This window comes from Polypterus senegalus, chromosome 1 (genome assembly GCF_016835505.1).
Source record: "Polypterus senegalus isolate Bchr_013 chromosome 1, ASM1683550v1, whole genome shotgun sequence".
NCBI lineage: Eukaryota > Metazoa > Chordata > Cladistia > Polypteriformes > Polypteridae > Polypterus > Polypterus senegalus.
Window position 1 is genome coordinate 179178667 of NC_053154.1, and position 23960 is coordinate 179202626.

General features: G+C 39.4%; 1 protein-coding gene across 1 annotated transcript in view; it reads left to right on the forward strand.

Annotated features, from left to right (window-relative positions):
* The window catches only part of swap70b (switching B cell complex subunit SWAP70b), a 322658-nt gene that overhangs the window by 265963 nt on the left and 32735 nt on the right, over nucleotides 1–23960 (forward strand). The window contains exons 8-9 of the mRNA XM_039768547.1: nucleotides 1452–1556; nucleotides 16738–16904. Coding sequence (XP_039624481.1) covers nucleotides 1452–1556; nucleotides 16738–16904 — 272 coding nt within the window. The remainder of the gene's footprint in view (nucleotides 1–1451; nucleotides 1557–16737; nucleotides 16905–23960) is intronic.

A 23960-nucleotide genomic window follows, 5' to 3' on the forward strand; every position in this document is an offset into this window, starting at 1 on the left:
ATATTTATGGACCTAACTGGATGTAGCACCCAGAATATTTAACCTTTGTTCTAATGGTGGCTCTGAGGCTAGAGATCTGCACTGGCAATCGGAAGGTTGCCGGTTCGAATCCTGTAAATGACAAAAGGGACTCTGCTCTGTTGGGCCCTTGAGCAAGGCCCTTAACCTGCAATTGCTGAGCGCTTTGAGTAGTAAGAAAGCGCCATATAAATGCAAAAAATTATTGTTATAAATAATTGATCTATGGAGGAGGACCATTGTTCTGTACTTCCTTTGTAAGCTTTTGGCAGTTGGTTGGTGAGGTGGATTTCTTGATCTTCTTTAAAAGCTACTGGGAAAACAAGTTTACCATTCAGAATTACCAAAAGGCTGTTTATGAAAGTAAATTGCAAAAACACTTTAATAAAATACTGCAGCTTTATATGGTATGTCTAATTTTACATTGTCAAAATCAGTATAGGTAAAACAAACAACTGTTCTTTGACCATCCAATGTCAGCTTTTACTTTTGAATAAGACATAATTAAAATAAAAAATGAATTCCATTCAAATTTTGAGGTTCAAACTGACAGCCCTGCCGCACAGCTGTTAAGCTGTGCTTGTAGCTATTGTCCTGTATGGCATCATTCACACAAGCTGTTGATCCTAAGAAACTTATCTTCAAATTCTGTTTTGGATTTAGATTTGCCAGCCTTGTTCCTCCCAGAGTTTCCTCCAGTTTTCAGGTCCCTTTTGATGGTATATGAAACTGTACTCACTGACACCTTGCCTTTCTTTATTATTTCTCTAAATGAGACCTTTACTTTTAAGGGCTATAAAGGTCCATCAAGCTTCCTTTGTTAATTGCATTTGTCTCACTATAATCATAACAATATATAGTGCAATAACTTGCAAATAATGCTTACGGGATGCTACAACACGGTTTGTTCTAACTCTGCTTTTATGCAAACAGAAGGTCTGTAAGTTTTTAACAAAAGTTGGGACAACTGCAGAATTTTTTTATTCAATTTCCAAGGCTTAATTAACTTACATTGTTGCAGAAAAGCTGTAAAATGTTAATCCATTACTTGATCCCTGAAAAGGACCTATTTGTGTATTGCAAAATTACTTTAACCATTGCAGTTTACTTTGTACTATTTCAGATTATTCACTGGAATTGAACTGCTTACATGTCAATAAAAACTGGAAAAATCAGAGTGTTCTAAAAGTTTTCAGCAGTAGTGCAAATGTTGCAGGGTTTCACCAGTTCCATTTAGCAGCTATCCAATCCCACACTCAGCTGTCTTCTTTACTGCTTTACTCTACTTGTGTGCCAAGCAAAGTAGATTTTCTGTCACAATGTTTAATATGTTTTACATTTTTGTTAATGTCTAGAAAGATCAAAAAACTTATATTATTGTTGTCATGTACTGTATACTGCTTTGTATAGATTTATTGATTTCTTATAAACAGATATTAGAAGATGCTTCAAGAAATGCTGCTGAAGAAAAAAGACGACTGCAGACAGAACATGAACTTCAAGAGAGATACAGAATGGATCTTGAAAGAGAAAAAATGGTAATTAGCTTGAACATTTTATGTTCCTTTCTGTCACTTAAATTAGTTTCTGAGTGTTCTTGTATTTCTTAACCAGTGTGTTTTTGAACAAATCTCTAGTAATGTACCATGTTTGTGTACATAACATTTACGTTAGTGTGTAATGGGTTGAACTTTGCTACAGTAGAAACCTTAGAAGAAATTACTAAGTACTATGCATATTCTTTAAAAGATTATTTTTAATTTTTTTTTATTTGTCCAGGACTTCAGATAAATAAATCATCTAGTGTCTATTCTATTACAGAGTGAGAAGTCTGTGCCTTAGTACATACAGTGCATCCGGAATGTATTCACAGCGTATCACTTTTTCCACATTTTGTTATGTTACAGCCTTATTCCAAAATGGATTAAATTCATTTTTTCCTCAGAATTCTACACACAACACCCCGTAATGACAACGTGAAAAAAGTTTACTTGAGATTTTTGCAAATTTATTAAAAATAAAAAATTGAGAAAGCACATGTACATACTGTAAGTACTCACAGCCTTTGCCATGAAGCTCAAAATTGAGCTCCGGAGCCTCCTGTTTCCCATGATCATCCTTGAGATGTTTCTTCAGCTTAATTGGAGTACAACTGTGGTAAATTCAGTTGATTGGACATGATTTGGAAAGGCACACACTTGTCTATATAAGGTCCCACAGTTGACAGTTCATGTCAGAGCACAAACCAAGCATGAAGTCGAAGGAATTGTCTGTAGACCTCCGAAACAGGATTGTCTCGAGGCACAAATCTAGGGAAGGTTACAGAAAAATTTCTGCTGCTTTGAAGGTCCCAATTATCACAGTGGCCTCCATCATCCGTAAGTGGAGGAAGTTCGAAACCACCATGACTCTTCCTAGAGCTGGCCGGCCATCTAAACTGAGCGATCGGGGGAGAAGGACCTTAGTCAGGGAGGTGACCAAGAACCCGATGGTCACTCTGTCATAGCTCCAGAGGTCCTCTGTGGAGAGAGGAGAACCTTCCAGAAGGACAACCATCTCTGCAGCAATCCACCAATCAGGCCTGTATGGTAGAGTGGCCAGACGGAAGCCACTCCTTAATAAAAGGCACATGGCAGCCTGCCTGGAGTTTGCCAAAAGGCACCTGAAGGACTCTCAGACCATGAGAAACAAAATTCTCTGGTCTGATGAGACAAAGACTGAACTCTTTGGTGTGAATGCCAGGTGTCACGTTTGGAGGAAACCAGGTACCGCTCATCACCAGGCCAATACCATCCCTACAGTGAAGCATGGTGGTGGCAGCATCATGCTGTGGGGATGATTTTCAGCGGCAGGAACTGGGAGACTAGTCAGGATAAAGGGAAAGATGACTGCGACAATGTACAGAGACATCCTGGAAGGAAACCCGCTCCAGATCGCTCTTGACCTCAGACTGGGGCAACGGTTCATCTTTCAGCACGAGAGCAACCCTAAGCACACAGCCAATATATCAAAGGAGTAGCTTCAGGACAACTCTGTGAATGTCCTTGAGTGGCCCAGCCAGAGCCCAGACTTGAATCCGATTGAACATCTCTGGAGAGATCTTAAAATGGCTGTGCACCGACCCTTCCCATCCAACCTGATGCCAAGCTTGTGGCATCATATTCAAAAAGACTTAAGGCTGTTATTGCTGCCAAAGATGCATGGACAAAGTATTGAGCAAAGGCTGTGAATACTTATGTACATGTGATTTCTCAGTTTTTTTATTTTTAATAAATTTGCAAAAACCTCAAGTAAACTTTTTTCACGTTGTCTTTACGGGGTGTTGTGTGTAGAATTCTGAGGAAAAAAATAAATTTAATTCATTTTGGAATAAGGCTGTAACATAACAAAATGTGGAAAAAGTGATGCGCTGTGAATACTTTCTGGATGCACTGTATAATACTATCTGTGAGTTCTGTTTGCACACAACACCATTAGCGATTATTTGAAATTGAGGCAGAATTAAACAAATAGGATGAATATTGTTTAGTTATGCACTACAAAATTCTTTTTAGTTCAGAGTATTTTGTAAATTAATACTTAATTAGCAGACATTGAAGCAGCTAAAAATTGTTAACTTAAGTTTGAACTGTTATTTCACAGTACTCTGGGTCAGTTTTTTTTTTTTAATTAATATATATGCAGTATATATGCAGTGTGTACAGTGAGCATTTTTTTGATAGTTGGTCTTTGCATAACAAGGAGTACATGCTAAATTGTTTTGTATTGCATTTTCATTTATGAGTTCGGACTGATGTAAAAAATTACTATTTTTATTGCTATATTATCTAGACAGCTTTTTACGTGTGCTTCTAAACCTGATGTCATTTTAATAACCTGGAAACAAAGATGGCACTTTATCGGTATCTGGTCTAATGTCAAGATTTTTTCCAAATGACAACTATACATTATGCCAAGTATCATGTAAGCTATCTGGTGATTTTTTCATAATGAATGTAAGTGGCAATAAACTAACCAGACATGCGGCACCTGGTCTGTAGATGTTTTGCATGGCAGGAATATGTTTGGGTATATATAAATATATATATGGAAATCCACAATGGGAGCAAATGAATCATGTATCTTAAAATAGTTTTTTATTCCTAAACTTTTGATTACTACCAGGAATCATCATCAGAGGAAAATGATTAGACTTACAGGAACCCAAGGCAATAAAGTATAATAAATAAGGAGGGAAGGATAGTTGATGTGGGGTGGGGTTTGAAGGGTATTGGTCACAAAGTCTTATTTATTCTTTGCATATTCTTCTTTTCAAGCCTGTATATGCTGGGTTCATGTCACCTTAAAAACACAAAAATCCATTACTGTGAGTTTATCCAATTCACAGTAGCAATGTTTCCATTTAAAACTGCTAATAGGTAACATAAAACAAATTACAAATATACAATGTATTAATTATGGTCCTAAGTTAATTGTTAAAACTATAATATATTTGAATGAAAAGGTTTGCTTAGTTATATCCTGTCAGTCCTCATTAGTTTATACATAAGCCTGGTTATTTTACATATAAACAAAATGCAAAAAAAAAAAAAGTTAATAATAATCAAGTCAACCCATGTTAATTTATTTTTGTATGGTGCTCTTCACTGACTAAAGGCTCAAAGTGTTGTAACAAATTTACTGCTAAAGTACAAGTTGCAGATATTACAAATTACATGATCTATACACACACAAATACAGATCTGGTTAGACTTACAGTCAAAGAAAGCACTTGAATAATGTGAACAATTCCTAACAATATAAGGTAATTAATATTATACTTGAGATATTGCCTTTTGACAGTGGACTAGAGGTTAACAAAACTTGTGTTAGCAGCATTCCTACTGGTTAAGAACCTCTGGGAAGTCCATTGTCAATTAAAATAGAAAGGTGTTACAGTAGTCATATATATAGTTACAGTTTTGAAGAACTAGGGCAACTTGATGTCCACCCCTTCCTTGGCATTCTACAGTATTATAGAGCAGAACACAGATGACACAGTAGAATGCAGAGAAGAGAAACTAAGTAAAAATGGGTCACAGTTTATTGTTACACTTATTTTTTTGTGCAGATAACTAACAGATGCAATGAGACCAGCTAATCGGCAGCTGTATTTAGGGCTTGCTAGACGAAAGGAATGAGCCTTCAGCCAGAATTTAAAAGATGAGATCAATGTGGCATCTCTTACACAAGCATGCAGATCATTTACAGGGGCATAAATAGACAGAATGGGGCCCATGTGACAGTTTTTATTGGGGCCCCCAGGGTTAGGTACATCAATATACATACTGTAGATGCATATGAAATTTTTTGTATGTTTTTATTCAAACAGGAAAAATGACTATATAATGTAGCTAACACACAATTTGATTTCAGAAGTCTTTAACTACATGTGATGTCATTTGCACTAGGATTGCCTTACCGACTTCGCATTACTACCAGTGTGTGCATCATTTATGAAATGGTCTAAGTAATGTTTATAAATATACAAGTATTATAATGCTTTTTATCATTTATTGTAAAAATTATATATTGCAAATACTGATAGTAATCATCACAAAAAAAATTTTCATCACATGTTGAAGTTCTAGGAAACCCACCTTTAGTATGCAGTACCAGTATGTATATGTAATGGAAACCACTGTTGTCAAATGTTTTGTAAACTTAAAAATGAAGTGACATTGATTAGAAATACATCATATTTCAGTAGCACTGGTAAAGATGTAACTTTAGAAAGAGGTATCATTACAAATATGTAATTTGCATACGATACAAAAAGAGAAATGATCCATAAGGAACTGTACTGCATACTAAAGGTTAATTTCAACTATAGAAAAGAACAAAAACAAGTAATTTTAATATTTATTCCTCTTTTGGGATTTTAATTTGGCAAAATCTTGAATTTTCTTAACATTTAGTTGCTTAGCTCTTCTTGACTCTATTGATAAAAGGGCCAAGTTTATGACGCTAATCTGGGACATAGTAGATCGTAGCTAATTTTTAATAAGTGTCTGCTTGCTGAATGATCGCTTAGCTGTTGCAAGTGTCACTGGAATAGTTAAAAACAAAACACATGCAGTACAGATGACTTGCAAACCAGCTGCAATCATGTGATTTTTTTTTTTTTTATTATTTTGATGAAGTCTGCTAATTTTATTGGCCATGCTTGAGGTGTATTTTTTGAATCATTCCTTACTTTTCAGGTACCCATATTTATACATTTGCAGAATGCCATACTCATAACATAACTGACATGCATATTTGTATCTATCGTTTCAAACACGTTGTAAAAGTTGTACTTATCAACTTTCAACTAGAACAGTAATTAATTCAAATCAACCTCACATTGTAACAGACTATCACAGATTACCAAGCCACTTTAGTTTTGAAATTTCACTACTGTGACGCGCAATTGTTGACAGAAATGACTGATTGCAAAACCGTGTAAGAATTTGTTCAGAAACATTATCAGCAAATTTGTGCTGACAGTGTTTGGTTTAACGCTAATTATGCTTTATTTTAAAGCATGCAGAACAAGTATAAATCAATGCACGGGTTACTCAAGTAATATTTGGACTTCTTTTTTCTTTTGTATTTATTATTTACTTATGATATTTTTTATTTTTTTTTTTAACTTTCCATGTGACGCTGGGTCCCATGTAATGTCACCATCCATCCTCTTCCGCTTATCCGAGGTCGGGTCGCGGGGGCAGCAGCTTAAGCAGAGAGGCCCAGCCTTCCCTCTCCCCGGCCACTTCTTCCAGCTCTTCCGGAGAATCCCAAAGGCGTTCCCAGGCCAGCCGGGAGACATAGTCCCTCCAGCGTGTCCTGGGTCTTCCCCGGGGCCTCCTCCCGGTTGGACGTGCCGAACACCTCACCAGGAGGCGTCCAGGAGGCATCCTGATCAGATGCCCGAGCCACCTCATCTGACTCCTCTCAATGCGGAGGAGCAGCGGCTCTACTCTGAGCTCCTCCCAGATGACTGAGCTTCTCACCCTATCTTTAAGGGAAAGCCCAGACACCCTGCGGAGGAAACTCATTTCAGCCGCTTGTATCCGCGATCTCGTTCTTTCGGTCACTACCCATAGCTCATGACCATAGGTGAGGGTAGGAGCATAGATCGACTGGTAAATTGAGAGCTTTGCCTTACGGCTCAGCTCCTTTTTCACCACGACAGACCGATGCAGAGCCCGCATCACTGTGGATGCCGCACCGATCCGCCTGTCGATCTCATGCTCCTTTCTTCCCTCACTCGTGAACAATACCCCGAGATACTTGAACTCCTCCACTTGGGGCAGGATCTCTCCCCCAACCCTGAGAGGGTACTCCACCCTTTTCTGGCTGAGGACCATGCTCGGATTTGGAGGTGCTGATTCTCATCCCAGCCGCTTCACACTCAGCTGCGAACCGATCCAGAGAGAGCTGAAGATCACGGCCTGATGAAGCAAACAGGACAACATCATCTGCAAAAGCAGTGACCCAATCCTGAGTCCACCAAACCGGACCCCTTCAACACCCTGGCTGCGCTTAGAAATTCTGTCCATAAAAGTTATGAACAGAATGGTGACAAAGGGCAGCCCTGGCGGAGTCCAACTCTCACTGGAAGCGGGCTCGACTTACTGCGGCAATGCGGACCAAGCTCTGACACGGTTGTACAGAGACCGAACAGCTCTTATCAGGGGTCCGGTACCCCATACTCCCGAGCACCCCCACAGGATTCCCGAGGGACACGGTCGAATGCCTTTTCCAAGTCCACAAAACACATGTAGACCGGTCGGGCAAACTCCCATGCACCCTCCAGGACTCTGCTAAGGGTGAAGAGCTGGTCCACTGTTCGCGACCAGGACGAAAACCACACTGTTCCTCCTGAATCCGAGGTTGACTATCCACGGACCCTCCTCTCCAGAACCCCGAATAGACTTTTCCAGGGAGGCTGAGGTGTGATCCCTCTATAGTTGGAACACACCCTCCGGTCCCCTTTTAAAGAGGGGACCACCACCCCGGTCTGCCAATCCAGAGGCACTGTCCCGATGTCCATGCGATGTTGCAGAGGCGTGTCAACCAAGACAGTCCTACAACATCCAGAGCCTTAAGGAACTCCGGTATCTCATCCACCCGGGGCCCTGCCACCAAGGAGTTTTTTGACCACCTCGGTGACTTCAGTCCCAGAGATGGGAGAGCCCACCTCAGAGTCCCCAGGCTCTGCTTCCTCATTGGAAGGCATGTTAGTGGGATTGAGGAGGTCTTCAAGTACTCCTCCCACCACCCACAACGCCCCGAAGTCAGGTCAGCAGCGCACCATCCCCACCATATACGGTGTTGACACTGCACTGCTTCCCCTCCTGAGACGCCGGACGGTGGACCAGAATCTCCTCAAGCCGTCCGAAAGTCGCTCTCCATGGCCTCTCCAAACTCCTCCCATGCCCGAAGTTTTGCCTCAGCAACAACCGGCCGCGTTCGCTTGGCCTGCGGTACCTATCAGCTGCCTCCAGAGACCCACAGGACAAAAAGTCCTATAGGACTCCTTCTTCAGCTTGACGGCATCCCTCACGCCGGTGTCCACCAACGGGTTCGGGGATTGCCACCACGACAGGCACCGACCACCTTGCGGCCACAGCTCCGGTCAGCCGCCTCAACAATAGAGGCACGGAACATGGCCCATTCGGACTCAATGTCCCCACCTCCCTCGGGGCGTGGGAGTTGAAGCTACTTCTGACAGGGGACTCTGCCAGCCGTTCCCAGCAGACCCTCACAACACGTTTGGGCCTACCAGGTCTGACCGGCATCTTCCCCCACCATCGAAGCCAACTCACCACCAGGTGGTGATCAGTTGACAGCTCGCCCCTCTCTTCACCCGAGTGTCCAAGACATATGGCCGCAAGTCCGACGACACGACCACAAAGTCGATCATCGACCTGAGGCCTAGGGTGTCCTGGTGCCAAGTGCACATATGAACACCCTTATGCTTGAACATGGTGTTCGTTATGGACAATCCATGACGAGCACAGAAGTCCAATAAGAAAACACCGCTCGGGTTCAGATCGGGGGGGCCATTCCTCCCAATCACGCCCTTCCAGGTCTCACTGTCATTGCCCAAACAACAGTCAGGACCCTTCCCCCACCCGAAGGCGGAGGGAGGCCACCCTCGCCCACGGGTAAACCCCAATGCACAGGCTCCGAGTCAGGGGGCAATAAGTATGCCCACACCTGCTCGGCGCCTCTCACCGGGGGCAACTCCAGAGTGGTAGAGAGTCCAGCCCCTCTCAAGAAGATTGGTTCCAGAGTCCAAGCTGTGCGTCGAGGTGAGTCCGACTATATCTAGCCGGAACCTCTCGACCTCGCGCACTAGCTCAGGCTCCTTCCCCTCAGAGGTGACATCCACGTCCCAAGAGCCAGTTTCTGTAGCCGAGGATCAGACCGCCAAGGTCCCCGCCTTCCGCCACCACCCAACTCACACTGCACCCAACCTTCTTGGCCCCTCCCATAGGTGGTGAGCCCATGGGGAGTGTAATGTCACATACTATACATATGGTAGTTACGCCACTGATCATTTAACAGGCTTTGAAGCACTATAGTTAAAAGAACGAACTCCCACTGTTTTATGTATCATTGGAATGTTTAGTAGACTGGAATTCTGAGATCATAACACTCACTTTGGCTTGAATATCCTGATAAATTCAGAGATGGCTCTATGCCATTAAAAGCTTTATATGTAAGAAGAAGGATTTTGAAATAGTCCTAACCCCAGTTTGAAGCCAGTATTAGAACTTGGCAGCAGTAATGTGGCCATGCTTCGTAGTTCTTGTGATGATTTTTACAGCAGCATTTTTAGATAAAAAAAAATTGACAACTGCTGAATAATGTGTTGCAGTAGTCAGTTATACTACAAATAAAGGTGCTAGTTAATTTTTTAGTTTCCAATATGTTTACAAATCAGCTTAAGATTCATTACAGTAAAAACCTTGGTGTTTTATTATTTCTTGAACATTATCTACAGAAAAGACAATCTGTAAAGTATAATCAATAAGTTCAAGAAAATGGTAGTCCAGTTCCTATTGCATCAGCTGCTAGTGTGTACTGGAGAGTAATATTTACTATATAGGTTCATTTTTAAAATTTCAAAAATGCAATGAAACTTTGGTTAGTCTTTGCTTAGGGACATTTACAACTTGAAAGATCATATACCACCATTTGTTAGGTAGATAAGAGCACATGGGCCATTTTATGATTTTATTTGTCTGAAACAGCATTTTGCATTTATTTGAAATACTTTGTTCATGTCAGCCTTTTCTTAGTAACAGGAGTATGGATTGTGTCTGAGCTATTTCATTGGTAAATGACCCATAAAGTGTCCAGCAGATGTGTCAGGAGCTTTAGAGCCGTAATAAAAAGAGACTTACAAAAGCATAGTCTCTCTTGCCATTTCTCCACCTTGAGAAGATCAGCTCTCTCTCGGCAGCCATGTTGGGCCTATTTAGATGTTGGTGATCTATAGGGAGCTAACCAGAAATTACATGATCAGAAGGAATCAAATGTAATGGAGTATGGTTTTCCAAAACTCACATTTGTACTTTGTTTAATATTTAGGATGTATTCTCTATAATGCATAGTAAATAATAGTGTACCTCTTTCTCCTGTTTATTCTTTTATTGTGTCTAATCGCATGGTGCTATACATTTAAAAAGGAAGGGTGACGTGCTGAACTACAGTGTGGTAATAGAATGGGATTTGAGAAATTTTGTTAAAGTATGCTATGAGTATAAAGGGGAGAACAGAGTCACCCTAGGACCTTAGCATGACAAAGCAACAAGAATGTCATTGATCAAGTCATGTGGAAATAAGGGTACATCAGGTAAGTTAATTGGTTAAGGCCAAAAAATAAAGTTGATGTTTGTATTTTAATACATTCTTGCAAGTGGAAATTTTAAACGACATGAAAATAAAGTAATACAAAAGCTGGTTCTAATTGAAATGATTGAAGTAGTGGACATGTCAGTATACTGCAGATTTAAAAAAATAGCTCAATAACCATGAAAGAAAAATAATGATCTTAACAATGCATCCTCAAATATTTAAATTATTAGGCCCCTGTAATAAATTGACTAATCCAAAATGATACTAAAATTCAATCAGATATACTCATCATCTTTAAACATTGATTCCTGTTTACTGTGTCCACGCCAACACATGCACAACAACAGAGTTTTTCAAACTGGAATGACTGTAATGACATTTTTAGTGAGTTAGAAGTAAACATAAAATGAGTCCTCAAATCAATTCATTAATTGTAGTGAACATTAGAAGAAAATATTTTTTAAGTTTTAATGTAAATTCATGGGTTTATTTTTACTTTGAATGAAATCTGCCTTTAGCAATGCACCAAAGCCTAGATCTATAATGGTGGTCTTGTGTTTATCTTTGAAGTAAATTTTGCTGCATCTGTGTTTCCAAAAAGACTCCAGTTGGAAGACTATTATTATTGTAACAGCATTATGAGTGACAACAGCAGTAGCAAGGAGTGCATCCAATGTACAGAATAAGTGACCCCTTAAGCAGATTAGCCACCACCAGTACTATCAGGGAAAAGCTACAAAAATAAGACACTCTCTCTCAAAAGCCTTAGTCATACACTGTGACTGAGTGGGGGATCCTTTTTATGACAGTGGGCAAAAATGCATAGAAAATGAATGGATTCTCATCTTATCACTATGACCTCACACTAGGTGGTGGTGGTTTTATTTTATGAAGAGGAAACACTGCAAATACATGTTTTAAGCATAGAATTTTCTAGTTGTTTGCCAGATAGCATGAATTTACACTATACAGTAAATCAAAAGTAAAAAATAAACTAGTGGAATATCTGACAGTGCTTTTCAACAATTATTCAAAACTTCTGTTCCATCATGTATTAAATGCTTTTTTTTTAATATATAAATAAAAGCATTGCTATGGTCCTGTGCTGATAAATCTGTCAATATCATTGACCAATTCTGATACCATAAGTGTTGTCAATATCAGACTATTGAATTCAGCCTTCTTAAATTATTTATGTTACAGCCACTTATTCTTTGCCCCCAAATATTTATAAGTCAACACCCATATTAATATCACGTGTTTATTTTGTTACGTAATTTCATTCAGATTATTATTTTTTAGTGTTACAATATTGTATTTGTATGCTAGCATTGTAGCAGAAATTTATTATAAAATACTTTCTTTGGTTAATACATTATCTTGTTCTGACTTCTCTGTAGATTTGGTTGCCTTGCTGCAATTTCTGTCTACTCCGAGATTTAATTAGTTATAACTCCAGCAGACCCCCGTGACCCTGTGTTCGGATTCAGCGGGTTAGAAAATGGATGGATGGATGTTAAAGGAGTTATTTTGGCAGTAACTGTTGCTTGGGCTTGGGCTGTGTTTCTGAAAAAAAATATTTTATAGCGTTTGTATTCTACATTTTGCTTAGTCTTCACTTTGTTCCCTTACATTGAATTTTGTGGAAATAGAGTGAAGCATTATTGCTGTCAGAAAAGCACATATCAAAGCAAACCATATGACCGCCTTAGTTATTAAATTCTGCATTTTCTCCAAATTAGGAAAAGAACTATCCAAAATATATTAGATGATGGAAATTCTTTGAAATAAGGATTTTGTCACAGCTCAATGGAAATTGTGTCTAATTACTGGTGCATTTATAAGGACTTTTCCTGCCTTTCTCCAGCCTTTGGCACTCTTGGAAACCTTAACTAGATTACCCATGTCAGAATAAATAATTTTGCCGATAATTTTTTCATTAAGTTAAGTCAGGCAGCATGCACTGGTATAGTGCATTGCCACACCCACTACTCGACAAAACAACTTGGGATCCCGGTTGGCAACCCACCAGGCAGACACGTGGTCCAGTCCCACCCTCCGGAAATGATTCTTTATGTGCTGCAGCTAGGTGTTACGTGGGCGAACCCTTGGCCTGGTCCAGCCACTCGGGTCCCCAACAATGAAGATCTTACGAGCTGGATCACCCTCGGGGAAAATGCTCCACATGGCCGTAGTGCTGTAACTGACCCACTCTCACGATGCAGATAATGTGCCTCATTCTGGATTCCATGAGCAACTGCTCATTCAAAACAAAGTCCACCCAACGGTACCCAAGGATTTTTCGGAGAGACACAGTACCAAAGGAGTCCAGTCTTCGTCTCAGGTCACTGAATAGCGTCCATGTCTCTCATATAGCAAGACAGGCAGCACCAAGACTCTGAAGACTTGGACCGTCGTCCTTTTGCATACATATCGGGAGTGTCACACACCCCATTCCAGCAACCTCATGACCCCCAATGCTCTCCCAATCCGTCTACTGACTTCATAGGAAGAGTCACCAGAGACATGAATGTCACTGCCAAGGTAAGTAAACCTCTCGACAAGGTTGACACTCCGCAAACAGACACACTGCTAATAGCTGTACCCAAGAGGTCATTAAATGCCTGGATCTTGGTTTTTATCCAAGACACTCGCAAGCCCAGACACTGGGACTCCTCGCTTAGTCTCTCGAGTACCCTAATCAGAGCCTCCATTGACTCCGCGAAGATCACAGCACCGTCAGCAAAGTCAAGCTTCGTGAATCGTTTTTCACCAACAGATGCCCCACAGCTGCTGGACCCCACAACCTTGCCCAACACCCAGTCCATACAAGCATTGAACAGAGTAGGAGAAAGAACACACCCCTGATGAACCCCAGAATCAACTGGGAAAAACACAGAGGTTCTGACTCCACTCTGCACAGCACTCACAGTACCAGTGTGTAGGTTGGCCATGATATCCAGCAACCTTGAGGGGATCCCGCGAACCCTCAAGATGTCCCACAGGGACAGTCGAATGCTTTACGAAAATCGACAAAGACTGCAAAGAAACTCTGCCGATATTCGTGTTTGCGCTCCATGAGAACCATCAGTGCCAGGATGTGGTCGATGGTAGACTTCTTAGGCATAAAACCAGACTGTTCCGCTGGCTGGTAAGTGAGCAAATGATCACGGATCCTATTAAGAGTGACCCTAGCAAGGAACTTTCCTGGCACTGAGAGCAGTGGTATCCGCCTGTAGTTGTTGCAATCCAGACAATCACCCTTCCCTTTCCAGATAGGGACGAGAAGTCCCGTTTTCCAGTCAGTTGGGATGATGCCAGTCTCCCAAATGGAAGCAAAGATTTCTTGCAATGCCAAGAGGACAACCTTACCACCAACCTGGAGAAGTTCACCCCGGATACCACAGATCCCTGCAGCCTTGAAGCTGTGTTTATTATAGTTTTTCATTTTTATATTAATTTTTATTTCTATATTTTATCTGACCTTACTTGGAAATTCAGTTTATTTCTAGTTTAAATTTAGTTATTAAATTATTTAGTTATTATAAAATACATTTCTTTTTTATTCTATTTTATTTTTATAACTATTAGTTTCAGTTTCAGTAATTATGGCATGGTGCTACTATGGAGGTTAGTTTTGTGTCACAATCAGACAGAACTGTACACTTAAAGGATTTAGATATAATATGAGTTTAATATTAATGGAAGCATACTACATGGTATGGTTTACTATCTGGTTTTGTTTTGTCAGATAAAAATAAGCATAATCAAAACCAGACACTGAATATGAACAATTGTATACAATTTTATAATTTTTAAAATATTTTCTATGTCATTCGTGCTGAACAAATATGTGCTGACTGTTGGCACTTTTTATCTTCTCCTTTTATTGTCCACAATAGGCCAATTACTGATGAATATATGCAGGTCACTCATGGTTTCTTTCTGTTTTAGAGTTTGAAGTTACAAGTGTTAAAGACTAGCGGCAAGAATATTAATTCAAAATGAAAACTAAAAGAATTTTTAGTAAATTACAGTCACCCTTGACATACGACCGGCCTGACATGTGAACAACTTGATTTATGACCAAATTTTTGTTTTGATTTGCGACCAACATCTTGCGTTACGACCTGAATGCGGTCACGTGTATCCGCTTGTGCGATTGTAAACAAACAGCCGAGAGCGTTCGTAAGCGTCAGTCGGAGCCCAGATACATGTGTTTTATGGACGTAATTTCTGTCAGTGCAGTGATTTATCTATATATATAATTCACTAAGACCATGGCAAGCAAGACGCATAATTGCTAGGGAAGGAAGAGAAGGTAACTAAGGTAAAGAAAATGATTGTTAAGGGATGTTAGCTAGCGGGCTGGCGCGGCACATGATCATGTCATCAGGCTGAGTCAGCACCGGCTTGCTTTACAGCAGTTCACAACACTGCCAGCTTTGAACTGAGTGCTCGACTACTGTCATTTTTAACTTGAGAAACAGCGATCACAATCGAAACGAAGAAGGAAATTGTCTGGAAATATGAGAGTGGCGTTCGTGACCGAATTCGCTAATATGTACAGCATGTTGAAATCCACCATCTTGACAATTTTACAAAGAAAAGATTTGCATAAGAAGGCTCCTTCTAAACAGTAACCACCTTCTGTTTCATACTCCTCCTCCTCCCTTCCTGCAGCCCAAAGATGTAAAATTAAATGGTGAGTACAGTATGAAATTGTTGTTTCTGGTAGGCTAGGCACTTTTTATAACTTTTTGGTTAGTACATTAGAAAAATTATTGGTGTTTTGGTAAAATATGTGCATTATACAACCCTTTTTTATTATGAAAAGGTTAAGTAGTGTTGCAGTGGGAGGTTCGGAGAGCATTATGGGTATTTCCATTATTTCTTATGGGAAAAATAGTCTTGACTTACAACCAACTTGAGTTACAACCAGCCCTCGCGAACGAATTGAGTTCGTAAGTCAAGGGTCCACTGTATTTTATTTCTATTAGTGTTTCCAGCTACTTTAATAGTTTTGTTTAGTTTCAGCTTTTCATTTTTGGTTTTTTTATTTTATTTGAGTTTACGAAAATGTTTTTTTATGATAGTTTGTTTTGATTTTAGCTTTTGTTAACTATTTTGTAGCTGTGTTTTTTCCAAATTTACCAAAATTCAGCAGCTCTAGCATAAAAATGGGATTCAACAAAAGCCTAATGCGCTGAAATGATTCCGCAGACAAAATATCTGTTTTTAAAAGTTTTATTCAAAATTAAAAATAAAACCGTTTACACAAAAAAGAGAAAATTAACACTGCAAAAAAAGAGAAAAATTCTTGTTAAGAAAAGTTCTGTTCAAAGCTTAAATCTTGTTACATTTCAAATAGTTACAAATCACTTTAAAATGTTTCTGAACCATTTCAAAACCATCTTTTAAGTCACTATGTACTGTGACCTATTTTAAACAACAACTGACACAATTAACACACTGTATCTTAGCTATAGCAAGAAAAGACTATTCCATTGTCTCTGACTATGAAAGAAATTTATATTAAATTCTAATATGAGTTTAACTCAGAGTTTTAACTTTCTAAGATTGGCTCTTACAACTATAATAATCTTGATTTGAAGTAAAATATCCAACGTGATATTCCAAACAGTTATTTCAAAACATACTGTATGTATGTATATATATATATATATATATATATAAATAATTTTGTGATAATTGTTTGTATAATACTGTTATAGGATCATTGCATTTTTTATTTTAGAATTTCTGTATTTCTACTTGTACTTTGATTTCCTTGGGACTAAATTAAAAGTTTATTTCCCCCAATAGGTGAGACAGCAGATGGAAGAGGAGGTTGCACAGAAGTCATCAGAATTGGACCAGTACCTACAAAGAGTTCATGAGCTTGAAGTAATGTACCGTAAATTAGAGGAGGCTTTGGATGATGAAAGGCAAGCCAGACAAGATGAGGAGACAGTCCGCATACTTCAATCAAGGTAAGGAGAGCCATTGAACATTTTTCTTACCTGCACCCGTCCATTCCCACCAAGAAAAAATGCCATTAGTCTTATGTTTCCTCAACATATTTCATATACAGTGTATGTTGAGCAGATGTACACGTTAGAGTGAATAACTTAGTACAACAGCAACTTATTTTTTTCTTGCCCAGCCCAAAATGACACATGGAATGCCTCAAAGAGTTTTAACTGGACCTTTTTTCCTTAGCCCCCCAAGGTTGACACTTTTAACTCTCACTTAAACTCCAATAAATAAACCTTGTAGGGAAAAAACAATGAAAAATATTTGGGAAAGGCAATTTAGAGAGATACCCCATTCCAAGTAGGATGGAAGTGCAATGGTTATTAAAAAATATTGTAAACATAAAAGCACAAAAACAAAGCACAAGTAATCTTCACAGAGCTAGATGACCAGTCTATCTTTACCACCTCAGAAATGTGCAGGTGTGGAGCTCCACAGCAACTCTCCGGTCAAAATGAAAGAATAGATTATACCTCTCACTAAATAAAGAACTGTTACATATAAGGATACCGATTTGTTAATATACATCAAAATCCAAAGTAGAAACTATTTAACATAAATGATAAACAACAATGTCTGTCCATCAACTAACTGTAGAACCACTGTCAAATTGTAGAAAAAGAGTCAGACAAGCTAGACACAGAGTCCTGGATACCTCGGCCAACAAGCCGCCTCCCCACTACTGGCCATTTTTATAGGGTCAGTGTTGGTCCACCCCATCATATGAAAAGATCTTTCTTTCCAATGATTCCAGTGCTCCTTTATCTGAGATGACTTTTCCATAGGCAGGCCAACAAGTTGGTATTAGAGCAGTGGCATCAAGTGCCACATGTGGATATATATTATAAAAGTAAATAAAAATTACTTAAATTGTAATTCTAATGACTACAGAGATTCACCATGCACAGCTAATCAGAAGCTCTACTCCAGGTAGCTTAAGTAGCGAATCTTCTGCCTGGATTTAAAATCTGAGACTGAAGGGGCACCTCTTTAGTAGAAGGCAAGCCACTCTATAGCCTTGGGGGCCAGTAGCTAAAAGCTCAACCTCACACTGTAATTTTGTTAATCATTGAAATCATAAGCAGGTTGGCATCTTGGGATCTTAATGTGTGCTCTGGTTTGCAAGTATTGTCAAGTTCAGATAAGTAAGCATGGCCTTGGCTATTTAAGGCTTTACTGTATATGCTAAAAGGAGGATTTTGAAATCTGTCCTAAACTTAAATGGGAGCCAGCATCAGCAAATATACAAGGCAGTCAAAATCAAACCTGGGACTCTTGATTACAAGTCAGCAAATCTTACCGCTACGCCACGGAAACTGTTGTATCGTTCTTGAACCTTTTGTGAAAATGTTTATTTGATCTTTGGATTTCAGGCTTCACACATTATATAGTTTATGCGAACATTTTCATTTACTACTAAGATATGAAAAACGTTTCTGTTTTAACAATGTGTTTACACAGATTATTGTAGAAATGAAACACACATGAAATGCAAGTGTTCCAAATAACGATCTATTATTTCCACTCTAAAACTCCAGCGCTTCACTCCCAGATAATCAATCAAGGCATGAGCTGGGAGAAGTTTGTCCACGTTCTGCGGCGGTGGGGGGATGGGATAGCAGGCTGCTATCTGCTTGTCTTTATCGGCACATTTACAAGACAAAAGACGCTGACGGAGAGGTGTGAACGGATTTAAGGTGTGCCAGATCTACAAGTTTTTTCTTAGGCTCTTGTAATTCTAGTGTTAACTAGCTGAATATTAAGTGGGCTTTCCTTGAAAATGGCAGAGCACAAGAGCAGGAGTTTTTAGAAGTAATCTGTGAGTGTTTTTTAACACAGTATGTTTAAAGCACCAATGTGGGGTGAAGCCTGTCTGGATTTAGTATTTTGTAATAATCAGGATAGAATTCATGGTGAAGAAGTGATTGAACCACTAGGGTCAAGTAACTGTAATATAATACAATTCTCAGTGTTTTTTAAGAATGTAGATGCAAAGACTAAAATTAAGTTTAACTTTGGTAGGGCAAATTTGGTGCAGATGAGGCAAAGTCTAAGGAGGATAGACTGCGATAAGCCTTTAAGTATGTCAAGAAGCAGTGGAACATGTTCAAAAATGTTTTACATGTAATGCAGGCCAGGTACATGCCTAAATTTGGAAATAGCAGGAAACAAAAAAAAAAAAAACTCTGCAGCGGGTTAATAAAGAGTTAATAAAAGAAGAAGCTGCAAAGGAAAAAAACAGCTGTATAAGGCATATAAGACTAATGACTTCAACGTGAATCATAGGGGGTATGAGAACATGAGGGCAACCATTAAGAAGGATATTAGAGAAGCTAAAAAATAGTTGGAGAAAAAAAAGAGCAGATAAGGCGAAAGATGACCTTAAGAGATTATTTCAGTATTTTAATAGTAAAAGAACAGTCAAGGAGGAGATGAAGTGCATCAGGAATAGTAAAGGTAATTTAAAAGATGCAAGTTCAGAGCACCTGCTATTTCACTGTGTGTATTTTGCTGAGGTCTTCATAAGTGAGGAAGTGGATAACCTCCCAGCGGTAAATGGGACTACTAAGAAGGAAAATGGCAAATTGTATATAATGGGTGACCAAGCAGATCCATTAACTGTAGTCCAGTAAGCTAAACGTGCATCACCGGAAAATTAATAGAACGAATTAATAAGGATAAGATTGAGCAGCACATGACGACTGCAGGAGGTTTTTTTGAACAGTCAGCTTGGGTTCAGAAGAGGGAGGTCATCTTTTACTAAGGAAGCAACAAAAGGATATGATCAAAGTGGAGCATACGATATTTATCTTGACTTTCAGAAACATTTGATAAGGTGCCACATGAGAGGTTTGGCGTCAAACTAAAAAGTGGGAGTTCAGGTTCATGTTTGTAAATGGGTGCAGAATTGGCTCAGACACAGGAAGCAGAGGGTGATGGAGCGAAAAACCTTATCAGAATTGGCGGATATTAAGAGTGGTGTTCCACAGGAGTCAGTGCTAGGGCCACTGCTATTTTTATATATATATATATATATATATATATATATATATATATATATATATATATACACACACACACACACACACAAACACAGTTTGTGAACCCTTTAGAATTTTCTATATTTCTGCATAAATATGACCTAAAACATCATCAGACCTAAAAGTAGATAAAGAGAAACCAGTTAAACAAATGAGACAAAAATATTATACTTGGTCATTTACTTATTAAGGAAAATGATCGAATATTACATATTTGTTGGTGGCAAAAGTATATGAACCTTCGCTTTCAGTATCTGGTGTGACCCCCCCCTTTGCAGCAATAACTGCAACTAAACATTTCCGGTAACATTTGATCATTCCTGCACACCGGCTTGGCGGAATGTTTGCCCATTCCTCCGTACAGAACAGCTTTAACTCTGGGATGTTTGATGGGTTTCCTCACATTAACTGCTCGTTTCAGGTCCTTCCACATCATTTCGATTGGATTAAGGTCAGGACTTTGACTTGGCCATTCCAAAACATTAACTTTATTCTTCTTTAACCATTCTTTGGTAGAACGACTTGTGTGCTTAGGGTCGTTGTCTTGCTGCATGACCCACCTTCTCTTGAGATTCAGCTCATGGACAGATGTCCTGGCACTTTCCTTTAGAATTATCTGATATAATTCAGAATTCATTGTTCCATCAATGAAGGCAAGCTGTCCTGGCCCAGATGCAACAAAACAGGCCCAAACCATGATACTACCACCACCGTGTTTCACAGATGGGATAAGGTTCTTATGCTAGAATGCAGTGTTTTCCTTTCTCCAAACATAACGGTTTTCATTTAAATAAAAAAGTTCTATTTTGGTCTCATACATCCACAAAACATTCTTCCAATAGCCTTCTGGTTTGTCCAAGTGATTTTTAGCAAACTGCAGACGAGCAGCAATGTTGTTTTTGAAGAGCAGTGGCTTTCTCCTTGCAACCCTGCCATGCACACCATTGTTGTCCAGTGTTCTCCTTATGGTGGACTCATAATCATGAACATTAGCCAATGTAAGAGAGGCCTTCAGTTGCTTAGAAGTTACCCTGGGGTCCTTTGTGACCTCGCTGACTATTACACACCTTGCTCTTGGAGTGATCTTTGTTGGTCGATCACTCCTCGGGAGGGTAACAATGGTCTTGAATTTCCTCCATTTGTACACAATCTGTCTGACTGTGGGTTGGTGGAGTCCAAACTTTAGAGATGGTTTTGTAACCTTTGCCAGCCTGATGAGTATCAACAGCTCTTTTTCTGAGGTCCTCCGAAATCTCCTTTGTTCATGCCATGATACATTCCACAAACGTGTTGTGAAGAGCAGACATCGATTGATCCCTGTTCTTTAAATAACACAGGGTGCCCACTCACACCTGATTGTCATCCCATTGATTGAAAACACCTGCCTCTAATTTCACCTTCAAATTAACTGCTAATCCTAGAGGTTCACATACATTTGCCACTCACAAATATATAATATTCGATCATTTTCCTCAATAAATAAGTGACCAAGTATAATATTTTTGTCTCATTTGTTTAACTGGTTTCTCTTTACCTACTTTTAGGCCTTGAGTGAAAATCTGATGATGTTTTAGGTCATATTTATGCAAAAATTTTGAAAATTCTAAAGGGTTCATAAACTTTCAAGCACAACTGTGTATATATATATATATATATATATATATATATATATATAATATGCTGATTTGGATAGGAATATAAGTAACAAGCTGATTACATTTGTAGATTATACCAAGATAGATGGATTGGCAGATAATTTGGAATCTGTTAAATCATTACAAAAAGGACTCAGATAGCATACAGGCTTGGGCAGATTTGTGGCAGATGAAATGTAATGTCAGTAAATGTAAGGTCGTGGTGATAAAGGAGCTGAGCCGTAAGGCAAAGCTCTCAGTTTAACAGTCGATCTACGTTCCTACCCCACCTATGGTCATGAGCTATAGGTAGTGACCGAAAGAACGAGATTGCGAATATAAGTGGCTGAAATGAGTTTCCTCTGCAGGGTGTCTGGGCTTACCCTTAAAGATAGGGTGAGAAGCTCAGTGATCTGGGAGGGGCTCAGAGTAGAGCTACTGCTCATGAGGCGGCTCGGGCATCTGATTAGGATGCCTCCTGGACGCCTCCCTGGTGAGGTTTTCCGGGCACGTCCAACCAGGAGGAGGCCCCGGGGAAGACCCAGGTCACGCTGGAGGTACTTTGTCTTTCGGCTGGCCTGGGAACATCCTGGGATTCTTCCGGAAGAGCTAGAAGAAGTTGCCGGGGAGAGGGAAGTCTGGGCCTGTCTGCTCAAGCTGTTGCCCCCGCGATCCGACCCCGGATAAGTGGAAGAGGCTGGATGGTAAATGTAAGGTATTACACATAGGAAGTAAAAACGCTAGGTATGAACACAATGCGAGATCTGAAACTCGAGAGTATACCTTATGAGAAGGATTTAGGAGTCGTAGTGGACTCTGCTATAAACTTCCAGAGCAACTAGCTAATTCTGGGGCTACAGGGAATGGATTATGGAAAAAGATTAAAAGAGCTGGGCCTTTTCAGTTTAAACAAAAGAAGATTAATAGTGATTGAAGTGTTTAAAATTATAAAGGGAATTAGTACAGGGGATCGAGACTGTTATTTTAAAATCAGTTCCTCAAGAACACGAGGACACAGCTAGAAACTTAAAGAGTAAATTTTGCACAAACATTAGGAAGTTTTTCTTTACTCAGACAACCATATAAACTTGGAATAAGCTACCAGGTTAGTTGGATTGGAGATTTCGAATTGGATTTTTTTTTTTAAATCAAGTGGGTGGGCCTGGCGAGCTTTGTTGGGCATAATAGCATTTTCACATCTACATTATTTTAATGTTCTAAAAAAATAATTTTTTGAATAATCAATGAAAATTACAGAAAAACAGACAAGGCGGAAATTACTGTATTAATCTTATAAAACTACACCAACATAAATTTCAGCAATAACACCAATAGGTACATTATAGAAATAACATAAAAAAAGTAACTTTCAACACAAACAATCCAAGCAGTGCTGACACTTCTTATAATGGTAGTCTTTTTTTCTCTTTACCCCCCATCCAGTGTCGCCAAAATGTGCAATCCTAGACGAGCAAAGATTTATTTCAGCTGACCCATGTTACTCTCTTGCGACTGTCCTGTCCGCTTTTATCCCAGAGTGTTTCGGGTGGCGAAGTCTTCAAGATGGCCATCCCCAAAAATATGAATGGACTCAGATCCTTCTGTAATGCAATCTTCTCTCTGGCCTTGGATAGACTATTTGCTACTCTTTCCATGGTAACCCCTTCAGGAAGGTATGGCAACAGATTGCACCCTGCAAAGGTCCTCTTTACGATGTGCCTGTTTTATTTCTTCACCCACTACCTTATTATAGGGGCTTAGGTAGCGACGGGGATGACAGTGAGAAAAAAGGTGAACCAGACAATAGATTATTTGGCAGTGTTAAACAAGGGCTTCTCAAACGCAGAGCTCTGCACACTTGTGAATAGTTGTGACAGTTACAGCTATACTTACATCTTTAATAGAATATGAATGTAAATGGCATGTGGCATGATAGACTAATTTTAAATCCATCTACTGTAGCAGTCCACACTCCTTTTGTAAAGTCTGAGTGGCTTCTGCACCAGAAATGGTGGAACTTTATTCACTGTCACAGTACTTTTTCCTAAAAAGCACCTATTTCCTGGCCAAGTACCATGTTACATCAGTCTTTCTGTCTTCAAAAAGAAAGTCCACTGTTTGTTCTTGCTTTTGCACACAGTATTGTGCTCTTGTGGTCTGTTCAGTCTAAAATGTGCATCTTGCATGTTCTGTTTCCCCATATGAAATTGATGCTGGTTGTGTGCTTTCTATTCCAAGTTGTGTGAAAAACATTTTGATGCCATTTTCAGTGGCTTTTTTTGTTTTTTTTTAAACTGAAATAAGATAGATTAAGTATAGTTATACAAGCTTTCTGACT